General features: G+C 35.3%; 1 protein-coding gene across 26 annotated transcripts in view; it reads right to left on the reverse strand.

Moving 5' to 3' along the window:
• The window catches only part of LOC144085185 (neurexin-1a-like), a 171,342-nt gene that overhangs the window by 137,769 nt on the left and 8,414 nt on the right, over positions 1-25,159 (reverse strand). For 9 of the 26 annotated variants that reach the window (XM_077614257.1, XM_077614253.1, XM_077614266.1 and 6 more), the window contains exons 3-6: positions 21,169-21,186; positions 19,748-19,777; positions 19,210-19,221; positions 18,824-18,871 (exon numbers count right to left, since the gene is read on the reverse strand). The exons of 6 other annotated variants lie outside the window; for them this stretch is intronic. In XM_077614257.1, coding sequence (XP_077470383.1) covers positions 18,824-18,871; positions 19,210-19,221; positions 19,748-19,777; positions 21,169-21,186 — 108 coding nt within the window. The remainder of the gene's footprint in view (positions 1-18,823; positions 18,872-19,209; positions 19,222-19,747; positions 19,778-21,168; positions 21,187-25,159) is intronic. 11 more of the 26 variants (XM_077614267.1, XM_077614261.1, XM_077614259.1 and 8 more) reach the window with 5 other exon arrangements.

Raw genomic sequence — 25,159 nt, forward strand, 5'->3', positions numbered from 1 at the left:
ATTTTTTTCTTACATAATACAGTACATTGAGTACTTGCGACTGCTAGACATTTAAGACCCCACCCAATGTTTAGGGCATCCTAATTTTAACAGAAAAATTATATATTAATATTATTATATTTTTATTTACACCGAAAAAAGATTCTTTAAGTAAATAAAAGATGATAAACGGTTTCAAAGTGTCTCTGTAGGACAAATATCCTTGCTCTCTTTGACTGCCCTGTTTGTCCATTTAGAAATGTCACCAGCTGCGAGACTTCCCACAGTGCAAGCTAAAAGCTTCACGACAGTTCTTTTCCATTTATTGCTCGAGTTGGCACAGAGATAGTGCTCTGTTTTTGTGTACCTGTGGTCGCCAGGAGAGTCAGAGTGCACAGGCATTTATCTTGGCCTCTAACAATACCCGGATAACACTCAGGGGAAGGATCCCCATTGTGTCTCAAGAACTACTCCAAAATACAAATCTAACCTCACCTGTATCACACGATTCACTGATCTAGTTTTTGAGTAAGTACATAAATAAATTGTGCCCATGAAATAGATTAGTATTCTAAAAACACTGTCCCAGCAAAACCATGCCAAGATTTCATAAAAATGGACACTTGAAAAATATAATACATAACAATAATAGAATATGAGTCTTTAATTCCTGATGAGGTTGAATACTTCACAATTATTGGAAGGAGACGTGATGGCCTGAAAATCAATGTGTTTTGTGTAGTTTGTTTTGTTTATTTTCTTATTGGCCGTCGAACGGCAGAAAAAGACACTTCAAAATGTAATCTCTACTATTTAAAGGTCACTTAGGTGGGGTGAAATAAGGACTTAATTGCTTAAATTCTTGAAAGATTATGGCTCTATAATGAATTATTGGAACAGCACATTTCTGGAATTGAAGACAAATTTTTAAAAAAAAAGTTACATGCCAAATATAGTATATCTGGTCTTTGTTGGCCAGACCAAGACAGGCAAACACTAAAAACTAAGGAAGATTAAATCTTTTTTTGAGCGACTCATCCTTCAACACCGACACATGCTTATACAACCTCCCACTTAACATTGGCTGTTGCATAACTTAACTACCCCAAAGCTGCTTGACAATGTTACACTAGTTTTAATTATGCTATAATGTAGCAGTAAAACTGATTCTATATTCACCATATCCTAAGGCCCAAGGTGTACAAGGAAAGGATTTCTACAGTCTCTGGATAGAAGAGCCCAGATCCCAGTTGATATACTATGTTGCTCATTAGATGAGGTTCCTAAGAGGATCAACTCAAGATGAAATCCGCACTGGTGCCATTGTTACCCCAGGCAAATTACCAGGGAGAGAGGGTTTGGGTGTGGGGGGCAAGAGGGATCATAGGAAACAAACAGTGCAGCCAATCAGGACAGTCTCTGGAGCAAAATACTCTACTATTTAGCTTACAAAGCTGAAACATTGTTTTCCTCATTGACCAAGACGAGTAAGTCATTAGGGGGAGACCAAAGAGACTAAGTGGTCTAAAGAAAGTAAACTCAAAACTATGACTTCATTAAAATTATTATAATGATTTTGTCGGTATATTTCTGATTAACATAGTCTACATTGCAAATGAATATGCACAACCAATCAATAATGCAAGTTTCTCACAACGATAAATCAAAACTATGTTGACCTTTACATACATTAGTCATCAATGAAATCATGCCTGGAGTGACTAACAACTAAAAAAAATGTGAAGTTTTTCAGAGCCTTCTCACATAAGCCAAGTAAATTACACTTGCTCCTGGTAGATATGGATTGCAGGGTCACCATTAATCTTTCATTAATGTATTCCACATTGAGAGCAGGTTGTCATTGCTCATGAGTAGACTACCAAAACAGGAGGAAGCCACGGCATATATTAAATGCTATTGGACTTTTAGCAAGAAGAAAATAGTGATGAACATGAGCAGAATGCTCCTAAAAGTACTAAAATAACAAGCATAGCAAAAAGAGCATGTAAGAAAAGCATAGGGAAATGTCACTATTTCCCGATGGGAGCCAGCAACACTTTCCAAGTGATGGGGGTCGCAATGTGCATCACACTCTCATGGATATTGTCATAAATCAGGATCATAAACAATGTAAGCATATAAATCTGACATTGCCACACAGGCCGAGGTCACTAGATGGCATATTGCCCGGGAGAAAACATCGTATTCTTCAACCGACATAGGTTCACCAAGACTGAATATCTATTCAAATTAATATTGTAAGGGGGAAAATAGCTAGTTACTAGTTGTTAACATTTAAATAACGGAAAGGGTGAAAATGAAAAAATTAAAAAACTCTACGAAACAGGCAAACTAATTTTGTACGACCTTTGAAGCACATTTTCTACGATAATCTCAATTTTACACCACATAGACCTATTAAATGGGCTGTGAAATATTCTTATGTTAAAATGACACTTGGGTGTTTTGGTGGTGGCTTTAATCGATGAATGTTTTTAAATTTGTCCTGTAATTTATTGATGATGATGACGACTTTATTTCTTGGTAGCATACCAATGTTTTGGTGGTTACTTAAATTGGTTATATGGCAGGAATAATAATAACCATGGTACCTCACAAACCCAGTTATTTTTTTATTTTTTTTACTTTTATTATTATCGCATCAAAAATAATGTTAATATCTAGACACCATAACTACAGCCCTTGTCTATCCAACTATAACATGCATGATTCTGTATAACTGTGTTTGTGCAAAAATGAGATGTATAAAGTTGTAAAGACCTAACCAGAGCAAATTAGAAAGAAAATGGGCAAAACACATGAAAACATGTTTTGTATGCAATGGCTGTTATTCTGATTTTCATTAGCACGAATTAGCTGGCTTATGTATTATGGCGTGTGTTGGACAACTGCAAAGACTGCATCCCGCTAAAAGGTTCAGAGAAACATTAGTGCAGCAAGCATTCATGAAAAATAATTAATTTACTCAACTAATGTGTTCATCTCACATCTTTTATACCATTTCTTCCAAATTGAATCATCGCAAAACCCCACCTTAGAACACAACTTCTCTCTCGCTTACACTAACGCCCTAGTGGAATGATTTATTTAAACATGTTCTCTCAGGAGAAAGAGCCGTTATTCTTTTCCTCCATCAGAGAATGCAATCTCACCTCAATATGGCCACGGCAATTCGTCTTTATTTAAGTCCCTATTTGCTTTCTCAAGTCATTCCTGTATGGGTCGTTCTCCCACAGTCTGCCAAAAGTGTCCTTTAGATTCCTCGCGAGCTCGTTTGTCACGTTTGACACTTCAAACTATATTTTGCGTGTTAAAATATACATATATTTGAATACTAATGTCTCCCAATGCCTTCAGTAGATTTGCTGTTTTTTCACATGAGCAGATGGACAATAGTTGTACCATCCACATGAAACAAAGTACTGGCATGTTATATTAATGAAATGATCTGATTTTTCTAACATTGTTCAAGTGGAAAACATTGATACAATTCACAAGGCTCACTACGTATACTGATACACTCCTTTGGGTGAACTCTGTGTACTTAATGCAATGTACTCAAATTTGTTATGGCTCATTTTGAAATTTAAGTAGCAGATATTTTTCCCCTTTTAGTCAGTCCAAGGAAATTACTTTTATAGCCATTAGGGGAAGTTGTTTCCTCTCTGTGTTTGCTGACCAAGTGCTTTGTGCTATAATATCTATCCACTTGAGTAGACCCTTTTTGTGTGGGTGTGGTGCCGTTCGTAGTGCGGTTAGAACCACTACGGAAGACTGGACATCTTGAGACTCAAGGCGCTACACTGCAAGACTAATTGCAGACCAGCAAGTTGCCAAGCAACTGCGGCAATTGGTGCCTTGTGGGTCTTGGGAGGGGGTCGAGTAGCACTTGTAAAGTATTTATGTGACCCCAGTGATTCCTGAACTATCTATGTATGTATCATGTTTGACTACACTGGGGGAATGAGCTTGATGAGCAACTAAATAACACTGACACAAAATTTACTGATTTTTTTTTATTTATTACCATCGAGCTACCTTTAGTTACATGATTTTGATTGTTATTTAAGACATTGTCAAAGCTTTGTGTAGTAGAGAAACTTTATATTAAGATAATTTATTTTAGAAATAACCTATTTATGAATGGTTTGCAGTTTTTTTTTTACCCCTGGGTACTCCGGTTTCCTCCCACATCCAAAACATGCATGGTAGGCTGGTTGGACACTCTAAATTTCCCGTAGGTATGAGTGTAAGTGTGAGTTATTATCTGTCTTCTTGTGCCCTGCGATTGGCTGGCAACCAATTCAGGGTGTCTCCACCTACTGCTCGTAGATGGCTGGGATAAGCGCCAGCATCCCCCGCGACCCCTGTTAGGTTAGCCGTACACAAAATGAAAAAAATGAATGAATGAATATTGCCAAACACGTGTATTTATGTGACGAGAAAAGTAGTTCTGTTTCCCTTTCCCAAAAAAGCACAATTGTCGCTGAAAATTATAACATGGCTACAAGTTCAGTAGTGATGTATAGGTGGGTGGAGGATACCAACAGTTTTAATGTCGGCAGTTTTTATTGCAGCCTTTTTATTGCTGTCTATTGTCAACAAAAGTGAATCCCCTCGTTTATTTAACATATCAAAAATGCCCAAAACTGCTGACTCCAATGTGATACTGCAATGAACCTTATCAAGAAATATTAATCTATAATTTCTTAGTCAGTTTCATTGCTGCAATTTCTCCGTACAATCCAAGTAAAAGGCACAATGACCAGTGACTTAAATTCATCTTAAATTAACTCGAGATATAATCTAGTAATGCATTGAATCTGGCCTAACCAAAACATGGTGTTGTTTTTTTAATCGCACTTCAATTTGATCGAACAGTATAAAATAGTAGTTTTTAGAAAACAGGTTATTCAATTTCACACAATGCACACATCAGAAGTTATTATGGGGTAAATAATCTTACATAAAATTTGAAAATTGATTTAGATGACATTTGTGAGGCATTTGAAGCAATCTGCATTCCCCTGAGGTGTTTGAACCAATGGAGTCTGCGATGTTTGATAGTTATTCCTTTATTTCATTTATGGATTTACATCTGACTTGCAGTTACAGCGGCACCATCTGAAGCATTCATATAATTTATTCTAATAAATTTGTCAGGGTAGACTGTGCCTCTTTTCTTCCATGCCCTATTTAAATTAATTTTGACATAATGTTCCTTTGAAGGTGCATTAATAAATTTTGACGTCTCTCCGATGACTTGGGAAAGTTTTACTTATAAGAAATAAAGGCCCTTTTCACAAAATTGTTTGTTATGAAAACATTTATTCATATTTAATCATTTGATTTATTTTCCTGATAAAGCAACTATTTTAATCCTATTAAATTTGGGGAGGAAAAGTGTTTTGTTTTTCCCGACAATTTTTGGTTTTCATGATTAATTGAGGGCGGCCTGTTGGACGAGTGGTTAACGTGTCACAGTTCTGAGATTAAGGGTTCAATTACAGGTGGACTCCTAGCTTCCAGTGTGAAGTTCATATGCTCTCGTTTTCTTCGCTTGTGTGGGTTTTTGCCGGGCACTCCGGTTTACTCAAATATTCAAAATCCATGGATGGTAGCCTAGGTACGAGCGCGAATGGTTGTCTATTTGGTTGTGCCCTGCGATTGGGTAGCTACCAATTCAGGTTGCTGGCTGACTAGTACATATAATTCCCTGGGATAGGCTCCAACACCCACCGTGAAAGAGAGAGAGACCTGGACTAAGAACGCTTAAAGAGACCTGGACCAAGATTGCAAGAGAGTTCAATAGAGGCACCGGAACCAATAAACCAATAATAGGAACGAATTGCTAATGCTATTATAGGAGAAAAAGAAAGAAAAAATCTAATGAGGAAGCATTCGCTACAGAGTATGGCCATTTGGACTAACTGACTACTAACCATAAACTTTGGGATAGGTCATCCCTGTGCCACCGAGCTGAAAGACGTAAACCAAGGCAAAGTGACAATTGATTGAGGACAAGAGTGTGTTACTGATATATGTGAGATACTATATTGATATTTTCTGGAAGGTGGAAATACTATGATTGACTGCCATACTCATGTATTCGATTCATTTTGTCAACCCATGTTTAAAAATGACACGCTAGGTTTAAATCTAAATTGCGGTTATTAGAATTTGGTACAAAATTCTAACTAAATCCAAAAATATCCACCCATATTTCCTGCAGTTTAACTATGGTTTGTGCATTTAGATATGTGATAATTATGTATAAATCAGACGAGATTGAATAAATCAACTGGTTATATCGATTTAAAACTAAACTCAATAGCTTGAGGGACGTTAAAACATGTTATCAAGGTCGCCTTGCAAATAAGGCGGCATATCTAAAAAGCAACTTATGTTACAAAGGTTTAAGGCACAGTTTGCGACATTTGAAAGTAACAAGATCGAGGAAGGAAAGGTAGATTATCCTCTTAGTTGATCTGCTACATGACTCTTTTTTTTCATATAGTAGCTCCCTGTATTCAGTTTCTTTCCCAAAGTCTCACTTTCTTGTGTCGTGACCTCTTTCAGCACGACTGCGATTCTCGCGGTTCACACGTCCAGCCATTAATAATCCTGGCTTGCTCAGTTTTTCTTGCCAGACAGAGCAATGCTTTCCTGTCATCCTGACACAAATTAATTCCCGTTATTTATCTTCAAGTACCAAAGCGGACATAGGTAGAATAACTATTTGGGTGGGGGGAACAAAGAATTATAGATGGTGTGTTCTTGATGGCAGGGCCATTTGTTTCCTAAATAGGAATCGAGATAAAGTTCATAACAATCAGTTTTACACAGAAACTCTTTTGTTCGCTCTTTTGTCCTCAAACTTCAGTGTGAATTAATAATAGGTAACCAAGGGTATTTTAAGTACTCTGAATCATTGTGATTCCAGATAAATAGAAATCTAAACCAATGATTAAGGATTAAATTCACTAAGAGTGGGAGAGGCTGAGTAAACATAGCTCTAGTCACTCATTGAATGAGCGAGGAAAGAAAACATTTTGAGAACTGTTTGCACGGCAAGAGTTAATTAGTTGTGCTATTATAATCCATAATATACATGTGTTTAATATTTTAAATCTGCTAAATTGATGACAATGCTAAATTGTATGTATCTAATTTAATATTTCTTTTCCTAATGGCAATATGTTCATAGACGATATTTGGTGATTAAAATTGATGGGGCCCCATTTTAGTAAGGTATGACATATTTTATTATTGATTAATAAATTTTGTAGACTAGACTACTCATTGCTGGTGCACTGCCACATGTGTTCCAGCAGATACACCTACTACAAGTTGGAAGCCATACATGCTTCAATCATTAACATGCCAACAGCTTTCGTCAAACCCTCCGCATCATTAGAGGAAGGAATTTGCTAAACACACTATTGTTATCATAATTATTTTACTTCTTATCCTACATATACTAGATTATTCTATTGTGTATTGCACAGTTGGGACCGATGTGGGGATCTAACATGGATATGAATGATCATGTGGAAAGTGGTCACAAGTCCCATTTCATTTTGCTCATGAGGTCTGCTTAAACCAAAACACAGAGTAGCAGTAGTTTCTTCTTCCACTAAGTAGAGGATAATCATCGCCAAAAAAACAAAACAATGTTAAAAGGAACACAAGGCAGCCTGCTTTATTTACACGAAACGTCTAGTTTCACTTCTGTATGCTCCATTATAATTGAATAAAAACGGTCCACTGGAACTCGTATACTGTATTACTTAATCTTATTTATGTAGAGGTCAGGGTCAAAATTTAACAGACCCTATCAGTTAAATTACAGTCAGACTGTCCGGAGTTACATTGTTGACAGATTATTTTACATTTTTATTGCAGTTTAAAGGCAGTATTTACATATAACATGTTTGTAAGATGGCCAAAGGTGGATCCCAGAAATTGTATGTGAATCACTGAAGAGTTTGCGCTGAATATTTTAACTTTGACTGTATCTTGTGCAATTCTCCGTAAAGATCATTTAGGTCTCCACAATGTAGTATAATACATCAAGCTTACTTAAATCCACACAATTCACATTTTATAATTACCCTCAGAATTTTAGAATGTGGACTGTAATAAGCCCAATAATACTATGTATTCTAAGACCTTAACTGTGTGAATGTAAGGTCTATTGCAGCAGGAGCACCATAACTCCTTATTCAAATTGAAGCAGCTCTTACACTGACAGTGAGAAATGGATTTAATAGCCAGAGAACAGCTTGTCAGCAGTCTAAAAAAACAACGTTAGGAGACTTTGTGCACCCATCCACTATATCCTCAGGGAGCAGTATTGGAAGAGATATAAAGATTGGAAAATACCCATGTCAACACTACATCTTCCTGCTTTGTAAGGTATATTAATCTTTGCCTGTTCATTGTTATGTGCATGTTCTGGCACGTGTATTTTTCAGAAGAAAAATAAACTAATGTTTAATGTGATCTGTTGAGATTGCAGGTCTTGTTCAGAGCAGCCATTTTAGAGTTGTAGCCACAGAATTGGCGTGGGTGGATTTAACACCAAAGTTAATGACATTGCTCAGGTTTTCAAGACTAGCAATTGGACAATTGGTGGTCCAAATTGAAGGAAAGTGGTTAATGTCCAACAACATATTGAGTGCGAATTCTAAAGCTGATCCAAAGTTCTTACAAAATTCAACAGCTAGAGACCAGTGAAACAGAAAACAACAATGACCTTGCATTTTCTTTTCCCCAATAGAGTCTGAGAAGTATTAAGGTTGACATAATAAGTAAAGCGATATGTCGACTTACAAAATTAATTAGTTCCAGAAGTGGTTTTATGAGTTGCATATTTTGCGAGTAGACACATATTTTACATTGAATTAACATAATTCTCTTCCAGGATCTTTAATACTACCCCCGTAAATCCTTTCAAATATGTAAAAGTAACCGATTCAATGCCTCCCCCGCCTGGTGCACTTAGTTAGCTGAGATAATGTCTATCACCCTCCGTGAACCTATTGAGGATAAGCGGTTTGGAAAATGAATGAATGAAAAGAATAATGATTTTCTATGAAATATGTATTCAAAAAGATATGTACCATGTATGTATGCAAAAAAAGTAAAAAAGAGAACATAATGCTCTATTATCTTTATAAATGCAAAAAGGCTGAATGTCTGAATGAAACTGCTAATAAATATAGCTCATTTACCATCATATGAACTAACTCTATCTTAAAGTATACCTTAATTGTGTTGTGCTTAGCACAGACTAATGGAAAGTGAATTTAATGTTTGCTTTAACACTTTGATTCTTCTGCAATAAAAAATTCAAAACATTCTTCTATGTTGTATGGACTTTCAAACCACTTTGATGGAACCTTTTAACATTTTTAATGTAGTAGGCAGCCAATTTTGTAAGCACACACAAATAACAAATGTGAGTTTTGGAACATACCTAATTGCTTGGTGCTGAAAACCAGGACAAATCAAATGATTCAATACCATTTTATAAAGTTCTTCATATTTTATACTGCACGTTGGATCTATTTTAAACCAAATGATGCAATGGAAGCTGGGTTGATGTGAGGCTCTCTTAGACATAATTGTGCAGGGTCCTGTCTGGCTGTGGTCTCTCCAGGGGAACAGCAGGCAGCTCAGGGGTGTGTTGTTATATTTCACACTTAATGATGTGCAAGGCTTCACGCCTCTTATCTGCACTACTATTTTAGTCACAACATACTCTCAATTGAAGGCAAGACACTAGTGCATTAATGTAAATATTCATAGATTTATAAATTTATTTCTAAATTGCTACAATACTAATGATACGTAGTTTTCCAACAATATTTTGTTCATTCAATGCTGTACTATTGAATACAAATAGTATTTGGTGTTTTAAATGCGGGGACAAAGTTTTCAAAGGAGGTTAAATTTGTGATTTTCCAATATCCGTCGGTTTAGGTGGAAACATTGCTATATTTTTAATGTGTGAATGAATTATGTAACTGCCTTTACTGAAGGACAATATTTCTGTACAGGCTCTGTGATATTTTCTAATGAGATGTCATTCAACTAAAAATCAAACAATATTTAAATGTTAATGTTCTGAGCCCATTTCAAAGCATTGTAAAAATTCACAAAACAATCACTCCCTGATGAATTTCAAATGTCACAAACACTGTAGTACTATCCACTAACCACACATGAACACCGTCTGTAAATAAATGTTACTTGCTGGCTTAATTTGAGTCGCATTTGCTAAAATGGTAAGAATTAAGACAGTACATGAAATCACAAGGTGATGAAATGTGGGGAAAAAAGGGAATTATGGCTTAAATAAAAGAGGAAATAAATAACTGTTTTGCTCCACCAGGCTACTTAAAATCCTGGAAGCCTCACAGTGCTCGCATGTTGACAGTAACATGAATGTTTTGACAGCTCTCTAGCGACCTGCGCCAGAGCACAGGTAACAACGAATTATGGCCTCAGCAGTACTGGTTGAAAGAAATATATTTACAGTTTACAATGTTAGAGCCCCACAGGACGTAGCAGTATTACCAAGCACTGGATATGAATCATGTTCTTAGTTTCACAAATACAAGCTTAAGTTCTCACACATCTAAAATATGACTTGATTAAAACATCTGGATTGCGTGTGCACTAGCAAACAGTAATAAAGCGTAAATCCCCGGCAAGTCTCTCTTCGCAAATACTGACTAAGCCTATGATGCACAATGATGATGTTTCTAAAACCTAAAGGTATGAACAAACCAAAGTGAAAAAGTAAATACATGATTTTTACAGAACAGAAGTTGTAATTTCTTTGATGAGCAGGTAGCTATTTTTGAATGTACTCAGGTGCCATCAGATTTCAACTTGGCATTTTCTCACATTTTTATTTTTCAAAATAAACTGGATTTTTTAGTTCAATGAAGTCCATAGAAATTTGTAGACTACTAAAACTAATGGAATTTTTTGGTACAAGGAAAATATCTCATTGCTTATCATCAATTTTTTGGATACATTGCCATTTGGAACAGTAAGAACCCTTTGTGCATGTAGGATTAGAACTGCCTCAAAAAAAGGTCTACTGTCATTTTTAAAAAGGTTCACCATTTTATATATTATTCCTTAAATGTACTGTTTTTTTTTATTTAGCTTTCACACTCCAACAACCTTTACAGGTAAACCTGACAGTGCAGTAGACTTACATCAAAATTGAAGGAGCTGGACTTTCCTTTCACCCCCCCAAAAAATGCAAAATAGCAGCTTCACTGCCATTTTCCATGTTTTGTTGCAACAAAGTGGATCTCCTCCAGAATGTGAAACAAGACTGCTCGGAAAAACACATTGATACCACAGCAGTGGACCAAGTGGGGTCATGTAATCTCGCACTGTCTTTCTCTGGCTCAGTCTCAAAGAATGTGGGGGCAGTGCACAGGTGATGTGAATCCAGGAATAAGAGCGGAAGGGAGGGGAGATGCAGGAAATGAGAAGGGAGGCAAGATGAATAACACAGGCAGATGAATTTCTTGCAGTCTGAGTGAAAAACATTCTTTCAACGGCACCGAAAATAGGCAGGCAAATGGTGCTTCTACAGAGACCTCGAGTCTCGAGCGAGACCTCAGTGCACTCAAGTCAAATAGGACATCGCTATTCAGACTGTGAAATTGCAAAATGTGCCAGGCAACATTCTTGCATTCTTGCACAACTGACAAAGGACAAGCATACAGAACATTCAAAACACAGGTCTATATGCTCTGAAGGTAATGAGTTGGGACATTTGAAACCCCAGCAAATGGGAGTCAAATAATTATCAACAAATTCCGAGCGTCTCATAACATAACGACTAGATCGTGCTTGTAATAAAAATGTAAAGAAGAGTCTTGTTATTACAGTACTGTATCTATCATATGAGAAATAAATAATAGTTAAAGTCATTTTCCTATTTGCAAAGTAAAATCAAGGCAGGCAGAAACGCATGTTAACCTTCTTTTTTTTAATATATAAAATGGTGACACAAGGTCTCCTTTCTAAATAGTGGTTATGTCCCTTAGGACGCGCTGGTTTTGAGAATAATGACTCTTGGTGCACACCTCCCGAGACAAATTGCCACTGACCCCCATGGATTTTCCAGGGCACACTCGATTCGAAATGGACTATTCAATTTCCACAGGGAGCCCTGCTACTACCTCACAATGCATCATTGAAAACGAAGCCACTTTCAGCTTTGCCTGGTCACATATTCTACTTGATCTATATTCCTTATACACCTATAATTAACGGTTACCACATTGACTTTTGCAGTTATTTTCAGCTTCTCTTTATACATACTCCAGTATGCCCGGATTTCAATCCCAAAAACATTACAGATATGTAATCAATTAGCAAGGAAATTAAAATAATTGATGTAAATAATATTTAAACATTAGATCTACTCCCACACAGGCAGATATGGCATGTCACAAGTTGATGTTGGCAAGCCATTCATGATGATAAACAATCTCTTAATAGACTGGCAGTGATTAATTTTAAAAAATCTAGAATTCAATGTTTTCTAACATGTTGTAATTGGTAGCCTAATTGCTGCCGTCATTGCAATGGTGAAACATTGTCCAATGTAGAGTATATTGCAATCATTGAGTCATGAAAGGATATGCTTAAAAATCACGTTCCAATAGGTACTTTGTCTTAAATTCACAGTTCGGTTCACATTGAAATTATGTATTTATAAATTAACAGTTAGAGTAAAATTTTATGTAAACAGAATCAAATTAGACACCATTTAACTTTAAACATGAACAGCATTTTGTACGTAAAGTGCAACAATATTAGCTTTGAATATTTGGTTAGAGACAAGTCAACAATCACAGTTCGAAGACCAAAGTAAAAATATGTAAATATTAAAAATGGCATTTGGTCTTTACTCAGCTCCATCTGATGAGCCTGCCAGTTTTTAAGGACCGTATATTGCATATGGCGAGCCAGAAGCTGAGCTGCACCGAGTTTACAGACTTGGCGTTGGAATCCTATGGAGGTCTGAATATGGCCAGCGGCCCTTGCCTTTTTACACTTGAGATCTAGATGATGGTGCTAAACAGCTTGGAATAAAGCAATGTGACTTTATTTTTTTGTATGTCGAAGCCCATGGCATGCCTCAGGGTTATATCATTCACAGGAACAGATTACACATGTATGGCATAATGAGTAGGTGCTGAGAAATACGCATGCGAAGAAAGCAAAAATTCATTCTCTCCTAATTGCATCCTAGGGTTTCATCTCAATCACCAATTAAAGATGTAAAGATATGTATACACTTTATCAAAATGTTTAAGTTCCAACTAGGTACTGTTGTTAACTGATTGCCAAAGCTCAGTGATAAAGATGGCCAATCCTGGGAACATTAGAATTCAATTAATTGCAAAAGTAGATGAATCGCAAAATTAATGGAGAGATTAATACATCATATTCATCCATTAGTCAAAAACTATTCAACAGCATAATCTATCATTTATTTGTTCACTGCCAACGATCATCTTTCAGTGCTAATGACCGATCTCTTTGGACTGGCGATGCTAGATTTCAGAGACAGATTGCAAAATTAGTGGCCCGATTAATCCATAGAAAATCCAACCATTAGTCACAAAATCATTGAAGAGATTAATATATAATTAAATCATTCACTATCAATGATTATGAATAAGTGCCATTGAGGGGATCATAAAAGGCAGTCAAAGAGTTAATAAACATTATTGCCATCTAGATGACACAACCTATAACCTATATTCTTTCAAATTGTGAAATAAATACCGAGTTAATGACACAATTCCAAGGACAATTATGAAATGTGGGAGGAAACTACTAGGGTTCCAGGAGGGAAAAAATAATAATTATAATAATTACAATCCAAGTGAAAATGCAAAGATAAAAATAATAATAATCCAAACCAATAATAATTCCCAAATGTCCTTAGAATTACATAACTATACCATGTCGCTCAATATCTTAATGTATTATCGTTATTTGCATATGTATTCAACATATCAACTGGTTAAGACATGACAGACCTATAATAGAAGAAGACGAATGTGCTATTAAAGTAGATGGCTCTTCTAAGCAAGCCAATTTCTATAACTCAACCAAGAAAACAGCAGTATAAACATGTATTTTGGATATAGAGACAGCATGCATTAAATTGCACTGCCATTACAATAAATATTCATAGTCGTGGCAGCATTTCACTCTTTCGAGTGCTAAATGGCCAAAATGTAACTAAAACTAATGCACACAGCAAATTTTGCAAATTGAGTGGTGAAAGGGGACTTAGAGGAAGAGAAAATGACCTTCCTAAAATTCATCTTCCTTCTATTGGCAGACCAGGAAATACAGTTTTTCATCACCATAGTCTCAGCGCGGCATCGACCAAAAGTATTGATCTCACGTACTGTAGATCTTTCACTCTGTTTGTGAGCCAGATGAGCCTTGTAGACATTGATACCACTTCCTTTTTATTGTCAGTTTCTTTCGCTCTTTCTTTAGGGTGCAAGAGTTACTATGCATTTCATCTATTTATCTTAAGTATTACTAAATACAGCATGCATACAAATTAGGCTCTTGTGATGAAATGTGACATTTACTTGTACATAGTGCTATTGAATTATATTTCTGATTACAATATTGGCACAAATAAGTGAACTATCAAAGCATGCTCCATGGAAAATGAAAATATTGAGAAATATGGCTACAGAATAGTTTTCCTATAATTTCATATGAATGTAGTTATTTCTAATAATTCCAAAATGACTAGCCTGAACAAGGTGTGTTGTATTGGAACTTAAGTTAGTATTTTGTATTTTTTTTTGCTTCATTTTGATCCAAATTCAATGAAACATGTGGACTACAATACTTAATTTCTTCTTAAGCATAACTAATTGTCTTTTTCATATAAACTGTTTTTAGTTTGTGCTGACTGTGAATACCAATTTGAGAAAAAAAGTTTGTGAAACTGAAAGCGTTTTCTTACCTAATATATGTAAAGCCATGTTGCTTTGATTATAAATTCTTCACTGCACAACAATGAAATAGAAAAGCTAAGGATTAATGAACCACTGTGCCATCTGTGTTTTACATCGTCTCGTTTCTCAGGAATATAGCTACGTATGTGTCATAGTTTTTCCTACCAGTTCGTTTCTTTTTGTACATAGTCTTGAAACAATTGAAACATGAGTCATCCTGAATCTGCTGTTTCATTTGATACGATGCATAAGAAGAGCCCATGGGGGAAAAGGAAGGTGGGGGTGGGGTTTGAAAAACTAAATATGGAGGAAATAAAATCTTGTTTCTTTTTGGTGCCAACCTTTCAAGACAATATCTATTACTATTTATTTATTATTTATTTATCATTACTACATATTGATTATCTATGTGCTTGTTTGTTGTCGAATCCATAGACTCAGCGAGTGTTGCGCTCTCAACAACTTGGCACTGAATGTCTCCAAAACCATGGAACTTCAGATAGAACGAGGCCTCTCCACTCTGCTGATCTCACTTGGACTACTTATTTATTTATTTCTTATTTATTGAATGTTTATCTGTCTTTTTGTTGTTGTCATTTGTGCGCTAGGTGGTGAAAGCTTTAAATCTTATTTAATTAAAAAGCAAATGTGTATATGTGCAGGAACAATGAAAACAAAGCAATTGTGATCCTTGGAAATAGTGAATAGATCATAAAGGATTTTGCTGTCAATCTTCCTAGTTTCATGTGAAGCCACAAAGACTACAGCTGTTGTTGCGTCAATTTGTCCTGATACCTGTCACAAAGTGATAGCTGACACAACTACAAAAGTTATACTTAGACATGTTGTTGAATTTCTTTTTGTGTGGCCCAAATACTACATTTCATTGAAAGTATTACAACAGGATGAAAAAAAATCTCACTGGTGTTTTTATGTGATTAAATAAACCACAGGGAAACATAATGCTCTAGAAATCAATTGTTATTCATTCATTTTCCATCCTGCTTATCCTCATAAGGACCACGCGAGATACTGGAGCCTATTACAGCCAACTATGGTCAACAGGCGGGGGACAACCTGAATCGGTTACCAGCCAATTGCTGGGCACACAGACAACCATTTACGCTTAAACTCATACCTAGGTATAATTTAGAGTATCCAACCAGCCTAATGGGCATGTTTTTTAGATGTGGAAGGAAACCGGTGTACTCGCAGAAAACCCGGGGAAAGCCAGGGGAGAACATGCAAACTCCACAGAAGCCACTTAGGATTGAACCCTCAAACTCAGAATTATGACGCGGACATGCTAATCACTCTCCACCGGGCCACCTACAATTGTTATATGCAAGTAAAATAAAATACTAAAATCAAATAAAACATAAAAATAAAAAATAAACATTTACATGGGGCATTTCTGTTTCAATGTTCTGCTACTCTCTCAACGATAAATCAAACAGTATATGTCAACGTACTGTACGCAACAAAACAAACTCAGAAATGTGAGCAATTGATTGCTAAATGATTTAAGCTTATGTCCATGTGTTGTGTTTGTAATATGTTGCTGCATTGTGAGCCTATGAACTACATGTCCTGGTCTGACTTAACTCCTAAAACAATTTTAACATATGTCATCTCCAAAACCCGTTGACAAACTAAAAAATTTCATAGCCATTTGCTTACCCATTCATGACAATCTAAAACACTAAACTGCAAGATGAAATCCTCCATATAGACCAACAGATTTTGGCTAGTTGCTAGATATTGAATGACAAGACCGAGTCCACCCTTTAAATAGCAACAGGGTTTTATGCATCAAAGATCCACTTAATTTGCCATGTGTAAACATATTAAGAGAACAATTTGTTATCCTACTTCAGTGCACACCATAGGGGGGTTAATTTGCTTAAAAAGTAAAACCAATTTAGAATAAGAGCCTACCTGCAAGCTCATGAATAGGCCTACAGTGATGACTGGAATTGAAGAGGGAAATTTGTCTACAAGAACAAAATGTTTCATATTTCTATTCAAGTTTTGATGAGCAGGGGTATTGGGAACTGTACTAGGTAAATTCAACATATAAATAAACTTAGCATTCCCTCAAGGGAACAAACTCAAACAATAGGTAAACCCATTTAGTGGTCGATAGACCATGGCAGAACAAACATACCATTTATATTGCATACTGTATTTACTTGTATTGTGCAGCTTATTTTGACCATCGTAATTCTTTCCATATTTACACCTTCCTCTTTTTATAGTCAAATAAGGATATACTCTGTTTCAATAAATGGACTGCGTAGATTTGCACCACAGGGGGGCAACTAACAGAACCCTGTGTTAGAGGCTAAGTGCTGCGTATGTCAAGTTTGTACCTCATCAGCACTGTCTCCATAATGCGGTTTCCTGTCTGTCAGTACCGAAGCTGTTTTGTTTGGCTCATAAATACGTTCAGTAGACACATAAATGCCAAATATCCACACTAGATTAAGTTCAAACTGGGATTTTGGGGCAATCAATATATACTATGCCCATTATTGTCCCCATTCCACAGTTTATTGCACCTAATCGGTAAAATGATGGGCACAATCTATCATCAAGTGATCAATCGTAAAACTAAAATGCAAAGAGTCAAACAATTGGGTTCAAAAGCAGTTCAGAATGAATATTTTATACAAAACAACTCCTTTCACTGTTACTCATCATGTTGGATTCAGACTCCATTCATAAGTACAAGTAGTTTGTGTAATTTATAATTGAAACTCACTAGACTCAGCTCTGTCTTTAATGGAAATATCTATATACTATATGGAATATTTTTAGAACTATGGCTAATTTTACAGTGTTCTTTTAGTAGTAATATGACCTTTAAATTACAATAAAGTCCACAATTTTAAGGAATAAAATGTTATTCTTACATTGAAAAGGAGCATAGTGTTTAACAATTTATATTAATGGTAACTTTGATTAAACAACATGACTGAGGTACATAAGCAGCCTAGCATTTTATTGCAGATATTGTTTAAATTAAGGAGGGGTCATATGCTTATGGTATTAAGTGGTGATTTGAGATTATACTAATCATTTTTAAAATTTCTCATTCCCTGTACAACAAAAATAAAATGTTTTTACGTGCCAACAACTTGAGTTGTTTGCTTTCATGTCACAATATTTTAAATAGCAAATTAGAGAACTACTAGGACGCCATAATGGCTCATGTCTGACTTTGGAGGTTACGTTGTACTGTTGTGTTCAAATTCTGATTTCAATTAAAGCAGCATTATTGTCCATCTGTATAAACATTCACTCTAAAATAATGAGCAACTCCCGTGAGAAATGTTCTTTGATGTGCAGAGCCACAACCAGACCAAGTATATGAAAGGCACTTACCTTGCAACACAGAAAATGACAATTTCTACAATTGCTATTCATGCAAAATGCAAGCAATCAAAGTCGTGTGTGTGGTTTTGTTTTTTTGATCAAGTTAAGACATTGCCATAATTGCTGTAAGCAATGAATTCTAGCAGAATAGATGACAATAACAATGATGTGATTAAATTCAATAGGAACTACAAGCTTACCTTTGCACACCTGAAATATATTTAACAATACAGAACTTAAACTATTACAAAATGTAGTGTATATTGCAAGCGAGAGGGAAACGGAACAAATGTTATAACCGAAAACTGTTTATCTTGGGAGTTGATTATGTGTAATGTTCAATATTTAGACCACAACTTGCTAGATTGAGCTTTGTTGTTTAACACAAAAAAGGAAGGCTTTACCTTGAATGCTGAGTAGAGACCTTAGGAGCCAAGTTTCCCCACTCTGCCCTGAGGAGGAGAGTCACACGGCAAAGATCAGACGTCCACTTACCCCACAGGGAGAAGAGGTGAGGATCACAGCCAGGATGGAAGGCCCACAAAACTATGATCACTCCCCAAAAACCCATTTGTAGACCATGGACAAAAAAAATGAAATGCCCTTTTGCCTGTGTCTTTTTTGTCTTCTCATGCAGCAAGCAAGTGGCAGAAAATATCTGTGAAGCAAAAGCTGCACCTACCTTGAAGACGGCTAGTATTTAAAAGTGCCACTGACCTCAACTATTTTATATGGTACAATGTTTAAATATCATCGGGCAATGAATTTAGAACTCAGAATGGGAAAATACCTTTAGTTTTACCTATGAGTTTTGATGAGATGGTCCATAGTGAAAGCAAGTTCCAGTCACAAAAAAAGAAGTACAAAAGGAGAGGAGGAGACGCCAATAAGAGTAATGTTGGTTAAGGAAATGAAAAAAGGATGTTGTTGTGGGTGTAAACAGAAATGGAAACAATTATGTTTGGTTGAATTATGGAAGAAGGATAAACAGAAGCTAAAATGACAGGAACTACTACATTGCAGTGGTTCCAAAGCATGCATTCCATCTCGAAAAAGCTGTTCTACTAACATAGTGAATCATTTACAATTTACACACTAAGAACATAATGGGAAGGAATGACCTGACGAGAGAGGGCAGGCAATTCAGATCATAAGATGGTTCGTATACTCTTGATAATTAACATCGACGAGGTCATTCTAATGAAAAGCTACATTAGAAGTGTCAAATTTTAAGGCTGGGGTCAAACACACACAATTCAGGTCACAATGACAGTGTTAGGGACAATGGAGGAAAGGCAGGATAAAAACAAACAAACAAGAGCTCATACCTTGGTCGCCCATCATCAGGTGTGCCAAACCTTAAAGAGGAAAACAAGAGCACAGTCAGCAGAGAACAAGGGATCATGGGAAGTTGAGTAAAATTAAAACAAAACAAAACAAAAAAACAGACACAAAGGCATCTATTTTCACAGTAGATGTCTGTGTTACTGAAAGGGGTGGGATAAGGAAGAGTGGGACGGAAAGAAGTGCACACACAGGGTCAAGCCTGATGAGCATTCACAGTCGGAATGCGCCATCGGCTACTTACTCATTCAGACACCTTCATTCATCTTTCATCGTATTGGAGGTTTAAAATGCACAGATTTTTATCTGGAGTCAAGAAGTCTCTCCTATAACTTGCCATGTAAATGTAACATGCACTTTAACCAAGTCATCCTTGCACTGTATCATACAGACTCCTATAAAATTGTATGTTCCTGCTATAAAGAAAATAAGGTATAGAACAAGTCTCTTCAGACTGATAACACAACAGTAATATTTTATTATTTCAAATAAAATTTACAATAATAGCAAAAGATGTCACTAAAATAGATATTCTTCCAATGAGAATGAATTGCTTGCAAATGAGCACCTAATTTTTCCCATTAGAAGACTGTTATTTACAATTAAATCAATTATAATGTTAAACAACTTACACTGTATAGCAATAATAAACAGCACTAACCCATAAATGATGTTTGTTTGAAATAATATACAATAAATTTTGTGAAAGTCACCACGCCCTTCCAAAATACAATCTAAAATACATTGATCAACCAAGATCCAAGTCTAATAAGCAAAACTGTAATAATCATTAATATTATATTATATATCTATGATTGGCTGGCCACCAATTCAGGGTATCCCCCACCTGGTGCCCATAGTTGGCTGGGATAGGCTCCACCACCCTTTGCGACCATTGTAAGGATATGCGGTACCAAAGATGAATGAATGAATTATCATATATAATACAGTTGTGAAATAAATAATATGGTAACCATTTAAAATTGTTTTCTTCAATGTCTAAGAGGAGTAGCATTTACTGCATACATAGTTGAATGTTGGGGCTTTAGACAGTTGTGTATATGTTAAAGGAATATATTTACCTGACTCAAGTTAAACCTAATGCCCTAGACTACATGAATTGCATATTTGAAATCCACAGCCATAGGTTGAACCGATCTTTTTAAAAAAAAAAAAAGCACTACGTGTGGCTTATATTATATTACAGTTTAGGAGTTCAATCCATTTGCTGATGAAAAAAATGAAAAGAAACCTCTGTTACCAGAGTGATAATACCAACATGACTATTGCCTTAATTCGAACATTGGCTAATATGTATGGTGCTGTATTAAAGGGTCCATCAGCTACAAGAATTAAAGTTTGCACACTCACAATACCGAAAGCTAAAATATGGGATTATACCCACCTTCCTTATATTTATCTTCTGGAAGCACAGACAGTCAAAGAGAAAGAAAGGAAGACATCCATTAAGCAGCATGCATAAGAGGATTGGCCATTGCATGTAAGCATGCAAGGCATTGAAATATCACATGCAAGTGACCGAATATAACCCCAAAATTTGTTCGTTTTTCTTCTGTTGTTTATTTCCTTCTTTTAGACATACGATGCAATAAAGAGTAGGATTTAATACTAGTGTGAATCACTCTTATTAGCTTATCTGACATACAAATTTGACATTTTCTTGTGCAAGACATCCAGCAACGAATGTTAAATGATTTTATTTAAAAAAAAAAAAAAAAGGCAATGAGGCATAATGCTTGAGGGTTATAAAACACATCTTGAAAATTACTCGTGTTATGTAGGACAGTTTAATTAAGTAATTTAAGCATGAATGACTATTAAACTTACAGCACTAGATTTTTTCTGATTAAAAAAAACCACAAGGATATTACCTTAATGAAATGCATACTAATACAATACTATATTTCTGTTAGATTACTCCACAGTGACAGAGCAGGGAGTGGCAAGCTCTGTTCTGCAGTGAATTGATATTGGAAAATAATGCACGCTGTTTGCAAGTGAAAATTCTTAACTTTTATTTTGGGGGATGAGGGATGTTCACACGTAACAGTGGGGTCATGTGTCAAAATATAAAGGACTTTATTGAAATAATATATTCTATTCGTGCTTTATTTTAAAAAAATGGAGCAGGGATACATGCAAAATCAGATGTTTAAGGCACCAAAACTGCCTATACATTTTTTTTTTAAACAGTCGGTCATTAAGTGTTTTCTTTGGTTGATTCTTGTCTTAAATATTATACAAATGCAAGTTGTTAATTCCGTCATTGTATGGCGCATTAAAACAAAAATTCCTACCTCTCAAAAATGCTTTGTGCCCAAATTCAACATGGTGGTTTGAACTAAACACTTACCCTGATCACTGGTTCCCCCTCAGATACCATGCACAAAACATTTTAAAGAAAGTTTCGGGAACAAAGTGTGAAACATGTAGGAGTCAACTGTTCACGTTTGTCGATGCTACGTTAAAAGAAAATACAGTACATTCCACTTTTTGTGGGAAAAAATAACATACAGAATGTACCGCAAGAATGCTTCATGTTCAGTTATTTGTCATTTTAATACTTTTGTTCACAAAGCTTGAGGATGAATTGATTTGCTGAAAAAGCATCCAAGCAAAGCATGACAATGATATTTGCATAGATGCATAACATTGAAATTGATGATTTACTACTTTAACAATGAAATTATTTTTACAGGTATATTTAACTGATATCTTGATGACCATTTTGACGTTTGTTAAATCATATACAGTGGTACCTCTACTTATGACCTTCATTGGCTCCAGAAGGGGTTTTGTAACTTGGATTTTTTTTTGTAAAGAGACGCATTTTACATGTAAAAGCTTTCATTGAATTTGAGTTTTATTTATTTAATATAAGGGAGAATACATATTAATGAGCCTATACATTTAAATATGTAACAAAATACAGCATGCTACCAGATGTTAGATTTTTTCAGATTTTGCATTTCATATTTCATAAAATTTCTGGATTCGTGAATAAAGCACTGTATTTATGTGCCTTTTTTCCTCCTACTATTACAACCTTGAATTGTAAAGTGGAATTGCTTTCTTTAAAAGCTTTCATTGAGTTTGAGTTTTATTTATTTGATATAAGGGACAATACATATTAATGAGCATATACATTTAAATATGTAACAAAATACAGCATGCTACCAGAGGTTGTTTGAATTTTTTAGATTTTGCATTTCAGATCTTTCATAAAATTTTTGAATTTGTGAATAAAGCATTGTATTTATGTGCCTATTTTCCTCCTACTATTACATGGTAAAATTTCAAAACCTTAAATTGTAAAGTGGGATTGTTTTCTTTAATATTAACATATTAAGGTAATCCTCATAAAACAAAATTACTTCATCATTTAAATTTGAATTTTTATCTCAATCTTATTTTTCACACTGACTTCATTCTTGTCGACTTTTAGAATATAGGAGCAAACAACTTGAAATCAAATGAATGAAAATCTAAATTCCCATATTGCAATGCCACACAATGTCAGTCTAAAAAAAGAAGCTTTAACCGAACAGCTGTATCACCTGACAGAAGCCATTAAAACAAGACACAAATTCTCTCTTTCTCTCTCTCTCTCTCGTACACTTCCACGCACGCGAACGCCAAACATTTTCTTTTACAAATGTACCCAGCTGGTTACATTCTAATCCAGAGACATAAATCCATTTAATCCCCTTGTCAAAGTGATCCTAGTGCTATTGTGTCGTAACACTACACAATAACGCACTCTGCTGCCTATCACAAACAATCTGCATTTTTGGTGCAGATCGTTCCCCTTATAATGGGACACAATAAATACATTAAAAAGTCAAGGTGTCGCTTAGCTGAATGAAACATCTGGTGTGTAGTCACGAAAACAAATTGCGTAAATTTAAAAATTATGTAAATCGTTTGCTGGTTCTGCACCATTGCTTTTGATTATGAAAACAAATGTAAAAATCAAAAATGCGATGTATAATACGTCTACGGCTGGTAAATATGATAGACTGTTTTGTTGCTCCCCTGTTGGAGATTTAACGGCTTCCACGCTTGATGATTTTCTGCAAATCGAAGATGTGTGTAGAGGGGAATATGTGTATCATTTTTTCAGGATTTAAGAGTTTTTCTCTTTTTGGGTATGCAAAGCTTAGGAAGCCGCAATAAAACCCCAATCACAATATCATTTTCCTAAAGAGATAATGACACTGTGCTTTCAAATGTGCCTGTGTGACAACTGAACTGCACCATGAAGACTTAATGTCCACACCTGGAAAATAGCAAAAACTGGTTTAATGTACTGCTATAGTCTTTGTTAAGGCAAGGAAATGGGAATTAGAACTGTTGTAATTAAGTGTGGTCAAAAATTATATTTTGTTATTTTGCTGTGCATTTATATTTGATCTTTTCAGCCTATGCCTTGCTAGTTTCCCTCATGTTATAGCAACTATGGTATATTAATTGTAATAATTTGTAAAAGTACAGGACAATATTTTGAAATATATTGTCATTGTAAAATTGCTAGTGCAATATGGTAAGGTATTATTATAAAGCCCACCAGTCCATTGAGTCATGTTAAATATTAGGATATCCACCTACCCAAACAAGAGGATTTTTAAATAGCCTCAAAAACAGATAGCAGGAATTCTATTTTTTTTAAGTACTAGGTCAGCTTGGACAAAAGTTAGATTGAAACACTTAATCATGAGTTGTCTTAAAATATTTTCACTAAAGTGAAACTCAGTTAACAATGCCAGAGATAAAATTGAAGCAAATGTTGCATGTTTGCTTCAATTGAGTAGTTGATGGAGAAGTGAGGCAAATCATGGCAAAGTGGAAAGAGGTTTTTCTGCACGCAAAATGCAATTTGTTAAAAAGCCCAACCGCTACAATGATAACTGCTCTTGTGTTATGGCATTCTATTTCCATAAACTTTGTCGGGTACAAAATTATGATAATTTAGAATGAATGAAATGACACATTAGGTTTTAAATATACACGAGAAAATAAGGAATGGTAATGTCACTAGCTAAATGTAATATACTTCTGTTTGAGTTAACAGTACCATTTATATCAACTGCCACATGCCTATCTATTTTCATTTAATATCATTTGTGGACTATAGGTTGACAATAAGCTGCACCGATTAATATCTAAACAACATTATGCCTGCAATTTCAAATGCAATAATTTAATTATATAGCTTTAAACACGGGTACGATAGAAAATTATATGTAGCTCTGATAGAGTTTGCACATTAGATCAAATCAGATGGGATAAAAATTATTGTTTGAATGATTAAAAAAATAAAATGTGACATGTCATTAGCATATTGTATGCTGTAAGAATTGAAACCAGCAAAAAAT

This window comes from Stigmatopora argus, chromosome 11 (genome assembly GCF_051989625.1).
Source record: "Stigmatopora argus isolate UIUO_Sarg chromosome 11, RoL_Sarg_1.0, whole genome shotgun sequence".
NCBI classification, from domain to species: domain Eukaryota; kingdom Metazoa; phylum Chordata; class Actinopteri; order Syngnathiformes; family Syngnathidae; genus Stigmatopora; species Stigmatopora argus.